Source organism: Colobus angolensis, unplaced genomic scaffold, assembly GCF_000951035.1.
Source record: "Colobus angolensis palliatus isolate OR3802 unplaced genomic scaffold, Cang.pa_1.0 Scaffold220, whole genome shotgun sequence".
Classification (NCBI taxonomy): domain Eukaryota; kingdom Metazoa; phylum Chordata; class Mammalia; order Primates; family Cercopithecidae; genus Colobus; species Colobus angolensis.
In genome coordinates this window covers 776,416-782,415 of record NW_012115378.1, presented here as the reverse complement: position 1 = coordinate 782,415, position 6,000 = coordinate 776,416, and the positions used below count along the sequence as shown (strand labels likewise).

The 6,000-nt window shown below is 35.9% G+C and overlaps 1 protein-coding gene across 2 annotated transcripts in view; it reads left to right on the top strand.

The window, feature by feature from the left end:
• Positions 1-6,000, top strand: part of KIAA1328 (KIAA1328 ortholog) — a 404,498-nt gene that overhangs the window by 271,362 nt on the left and 127,136 nt on the right. The window contains exon 7 of one of the 2 annotated variants that reach the window (XM_011943647.1): positions 4,163-4,270. The exons of the other annotated variant lie outside the window; for it this stretch is intronic. Coding sequence (XP_011799037.1) covers positions 4,163-4,270 — 108 coding nt within the window. The remainder of the gene's footprint in view (positions 1-4,162; positions 4,271-6,000) is intronic. 2 annotated transcript variants of the gene reach the window in all.

The following is a 6,000-nucleotide window of genomic DNA, read 5'->3' as shown; positions in this document are numbered from 1 at the left end:
GACTGCAGGTGCATGCCACTACACCCAACCAATTTTTTTGTATGCCTTTTTTAGAGACAGGGTTTTACCATGTTACCCAGGCTTGTCTCAAACTCCTGGGCTCAAGTGATCTACCTACCTCAGCCTCCCAAAGAACTGGGATTATAGGCATGAGCTACTGCACCCAGCGTTATAATTCTTAATTTCTGAAAACATCTTATTCTTAGAAAGGCCATTTTTAAAAATAAAACCCATTCTCATTTTACATATGCAATGTTTTTTTCTTATCTCTGAGAATATTTGTAATAATTTTTGAAGTTTTATCTCTTCCTGGTGAATTGTGTCTATTTTCAGCAAGTTCAAATTGCTTTTTTCCACAAATGTCTGATGATCCACCTATACCGTGAAGCAAAATGATAAAAAACTATGAAAAGCTCTAAGTATATTATGAGCACTGCTTGTCAGCTAATGGACTTCACTGTGATCAGGTAGGCACGTTGGGGACTCTTGCTACTATCCATAGATTTTCTTCTCTTGGGATGATCAGTTTCCCTATGGATCAATCTCTTGCAGGTGTGAAAATAAGAGATCAAAGCATTATTTAAGTTTCATGCCAATGTGGGGAGCCAAGGGGAGTAAAAAAAAAAAAGGGCTCATCACTTGTTACATAGGCTTTCACTTAATCTCCCTTTTAACTTTATGGATTTCTGCCCTCAATGTATTTCAGGCCCCCAAGTTCAAGGTCATTCTTTTTGAGCCTCGTCTGGGGGATAAACCTCCAGTCGTCTTCATACAATGGGGACGGATAGAGGAGGACACGTTGGCTTTTCACTGCTGTAGAGACTTTAAATCAGCTGTGCTTTTAGTACCATCTGCATTTCTACCTGCTTACTCCAGTCCCTGAGCCTTTCAGGAGTTCTCTGACATGTTTTAGTTTATAGCACCTTTCAGCCCCAGCTAGCAGATATTTCAGTTTTGACTTTACTGCTTGGCTAATTGAGTTTCAACTGATACACCTGCTTTCCAGCCTTCTAAAATTCTGTAACATCTCTTCTCTGTTGTGCTGTCTTCACTTTGCAGCTTCATAGGTTTTATAACTTTTTTGTTCTTTTAGTATTAGTTTTCAGTGGTTTTAGAAGAGAATAGAGATGTGTATTCAATCAGTCATGTGAATTAGCTCTCCAATGTTTATTTGTATACTTAAACTATATTTCACAATTTAGTAGGCAGAAAGATGGAATCTTGTAATTTGCAGTCACTCTGTATTCAATTCGAATGAATACTTTTCTATGTTTATTAATGCTTTGTGTTTCTTTGTGGAATTTTCACTTCCTTCCTATGTTCATATTTTTTATGTAGGGACATTATAGTTTTTCCTTAGTTGATATGTATTTTTTAATTTAAATTTTTTAATTTTTAATACTATTCATGTTTATCTGTGTCTTTACTGATTTGCTTTCTTACTTGCTTATGGTAGAAAAAATATAAAATGCTGATAATACTAAAGAAGAAAATAAAATGTACCTATAATCTCATCATCTGGAGGTAATCTTTGTATGTATTATTATTTCTTCTTTATTCATGAATATGTATAATTTTATATTATAAATTTTGTTTCATAAACCACCTTAAAAATTTTTAATTGAACTTTAAAAAAGTTTTAATATCAACATTTCTCTTGTAAAAAGTGAAACATCACAGACATATTAAGAAAATATCGGTCATTTTTCATTTTCTATTCTGTTGTCTGTCCTGATTGTCTTGGTTGAATTAGGGTTAGCATTCTAATATGTATCCTTCTAAACCTTTCTTTATGCTTACAAATATATACAACATCTATATATATTTTAGAAATCAAATTGAACACTTTTTTCTCATTTAACAGAATATAATGGTTATTTATCAGAGCTATAGTAAACATAGTAATTCAGCCCCAAAGGTACCCATGTTCTATTAATAATTTCCTAGGAGGGTGTGGTGGGGGAGGGTACGTATATATTTGTGTATGTGTGTGTTTGAGGTAGGGAGGATAGGTCCCTATCTGTAGCCTATCAAAATTCTATCCTGTCTTTTGTGACTTACCTCAAATATTACCTCTTCCAGAAGTATTTTCTTTGTGTTTCTTTTATAGCCCTTATATTATGTATAGATGATAGATATTTGTATATTTACCTTATTCTACTATTAGGGTACTTGAAGGTGTAGTGGCTTTTTTTTTTTTTTAATGAAGTCTCCTTTTGTCACCTGGGCTGCAGTGCAGTGTCACAATCTCAGCTCACTGCAACCTCCACCTCCCAGGTTCAAGCAATTCTTCTGTCTCGGACTCCTGAGTAGCTGGGACTACAGGTGCATGCCACCATGCCCAGCTAATTTTTGTATTTTTAGTAGAAATGGGATTTCGCCATGTTGGCCAGGCTGGTCTCAAACTCCTGACCTCAGGTGATCCACCCACCTCGGCCTCCCAAAGTGCTGAGCTTATAGGCATGAGCCACCACGCCCGGCCCCAGGGAATTTCACTTCAACTAAACTCATGAATTAATATCTGCTGTACACAAACCGTTGTTTATAGTGCCCAGAATGTTCAAGTAAAATATTGAGAAGGCAATCCAATTGAATACCAAATGAGTAGCACAGAATTGTTACAGTAGTTCAGAATCTTGGGACAAGCTTGTCATTTTAGAATAAATTTGGCATGACATTGACATTTACTTAAATTGTAATTAATGATTTGTTCTGCCACCTTGCTACTACATGATTGTCAGTAACAGCTTTCGAAAGGGTATTATCTTTGTGAGCACTTTCCAGATTATCAGAGAAGATTTATCCAGAATATTATTCATGATTGTACCAAGAACCACCTTAAATCATTTTTGGAGCGAAGTAGTGTATGTATAATGAATAAAAATCAAGGCTAATTGTAAATATTTACCTTTGTCTCCTACTCTAACAATATGCCTTATTACATGTACTCTCTACCTAGCTATGATAAAATTCAGTGTTCACCAGTGAAAAATATGTCACCTTGAGAGAGTTATGTGCCTGGCTCGGCCGTCACTTCAGTAATTTATAAATAGATAATGGTAAAAGTAACTGTGTTATAGAGTGGTTGTAAGGATCAGTACAATAGTATATATAAAATGCACTCCTTAAAGGTAGTTGCTGTCATCAAGATCATCTCTACTGCTGTAGAGGCTACTGTGGAGAGGCTACTGTGACTGATATTATTGCTGCTTTTTTTTCACTTTTCTTGTAATTCCCTGATTTGCGCATTTTGCATCTACATTTTCCTACCTATGTGTCACCACCAAATATTAGTCTTAAACTGTAAGTTCCTCTAGGGAATTAGTCCATGTACTTTGTACATTAATTCCAACCAGTTAGTTGGAATTATAAGAATGTCTTTTGACAATGGTGAAAATGACAATATTGTTTTAATAATGTTTTTACACTTCAGAGTTTGATTTCATAGTTAAAGAATATACTTTTACAATAACCAGAGAACATTTCTTAAAAGACAAGAAAATAAATGTCACATATTTGATACCAGTGACTGACACTCAAACTCCCGGTAGAAGACCTTTTTGCTGAGTTTTTCAATGGCTTTCCCTCCTCAGTACATGTCAATGTAGGGCCAAGTAAGCATTGATGGATAAAGTGTCTTCCAATTCTTTTGGAAGAATTCGTCTTTGACTCAGGGAAAATATGTTGGTTAGTGAGCTGTGCCCCTAATTCTTTGAAATGGCAGTATGAGAAGTGGGTGCTTCCCATATAAATGTTGGTCAGGGTCAGTGATAATTAGAGTTACTAGAATTCACATTGATACACTGGTGATTGCAATATACTTGCTTACAATGAATAGAGGGAAGAATTAACTTTCTACAGCAGCTATTTAAAGTACTCCTATTGAAGTGTCTACAATTTTGAATTTTTAAATGATATTCTAACCAACTTAATCTTCCCTACCTTTCCTATAAAGAAAATTTAAGTTACTATGAAATCATTTTGTGTTTGTTTATGTATATTTAAGAATTACTCATTTATTTTTAACTCATTTATTTTTGACTGAGTTTTAATTGGAAAATAATTTCTGGGGATCTAGCTGAAAGAGCATGGTTTTCCAGAGTTTATCATTCAGGTTGTCAGGCTTCACAAGATTAGAAATTTTTAAAATTAATTTTTACAGGTTAAGAGCTCAGGCTCTGTTTAAGTCAAGAGAAGTGGTTGCTGAAAAAGAGCTTACTAAACCCCAAGAACTCAAACTGGATATGAATGGCAGTGACTCTGGACCAAGGTAAACCTGAAGTCTTAGTGAAAACAAGAATATTAAGGGCATAAATATTTAGGATATGTTTGGTATACATTTATAGCTCTATATTGATTAATACAGTTTTGTGACCATATGAATAAGTACATTCCTGTTATAAATTTTTGAAAAATATAGAAAAGTATGAAAAACAAAATAAAAATCATTCATAATCCTACAGCTTTGAGATAATCTTTTGAGCTCTTTTCTATTTCTTTCTTTCTTTTTTTTTTTTTTTTTTTTTTTTTTTTTTTTTTTTTTTTGGTGCAGTATTATAGTCTATGTTGAGTATTAAGGATTATGCTTATACAGAATTTTATGTTACTTTTTTCACTGTATCATATTTTCTGGTCTTATTATATACTCTGTGAAAACATTAATTCATTCGACAAATATGTATTGCCTGGCAACTGTGCTCAATATATATCTATTAGTCTGTTACCGGATAATACACGGTTTTGCTATTATAAATTTTGCCTTGAAGAACATTTCTCTAAATAAATGTTTTAACTTTATCTCTACCTGTTTCCTTGTTATAGATTCCTGTAAGTGGAATTACTAGTACAAAGTATGTATGTATCTTTTTACAATCCTTGATTCACATTGCCAAATTGTTTTGTGTGATTGCTGGCCTAGAGGCTAGGTCCGCAACAACCAGTCTGGATCCTGGAGCTAAAGGGTAGGCCTTGAAACTGGGTCCTGAATCCTGGGTCTGTGGAGCCAGCCCAGCACTGGGTTCTGTGGTGTCAGGCCTGGGTCTGCCTCAGGGTGGGACCACAAAGACTGACCTAGCATGGGGCAGGCCTGGTACCAGAGGTCAGGGATGCCAATCTAGACTGGGGTGGGGGTAAACTTGGGTTTTGTGGACTGACCTGGCTCTGGGCTGGTCTGGAATCTGAGGCAGGGCTGGAATTTGGAATAGCAGGATCCCACCTGGTGCTGAGGCAGGTCTGAATGCTCATTGTGTAGTATTGGCCTGGAGTCTGGGACCAGGAGGAGCTGCCCAACTCTAGCTTTTACTGAGGTGGGCCTGATGTTAGCATCTGAGGCAAAGTCTGGTTCTCACTTCCCTCTCTTCCCTGCCCAAACAGAGGGTATCTCTGTCTATTGTGTTGCCAGAGTTTGGGGAAAGGGTACTGCCAGTAATGTAAGTCTGTTCTTCCTACCCTCTTCAATACATTCCTTCTTATTTTTGTGCTACAACCTGGTGCTATAATCTCTCATCTGGTTTATATAGCTCTTATAAAGGTATTTTTGTAGGTGGATGGTTATTCAAATTGATATTTCTGATGGGGGAGATGGGAGGGGCAGGGACGAGTCCTTGAAAGTCCTATTCTGCCATCTTGCTGACGTTCCTCTTCCAACGAGCAGTTTTGACTGTTTTAGATGTTTCCTCTTTTATCTGTTCCTTCTAGTATTTTTATGCATATTTCTGAATAACAGACTTATGTAGTCATTAGTATTGACTTTCTGCTATGGAAGTTGATGATTTAGCTCTCACTGATAACTATTTGCTCCCTCCTTTTCTCCCTTTTATCTTCCCTCTCTTTACCTTTCTTTCTCCCTTTTTCCATCTCCTCCCTCTCTCCATATTTCTCTCTACATATATAACATACCCCTACATATGCTATTTCCTTCCCTCTGTCCTCCCAATATATCTATATCAAAATATTTATAAGACTGTAAATATTGTATGCACAGCTGAACTATGTACTATT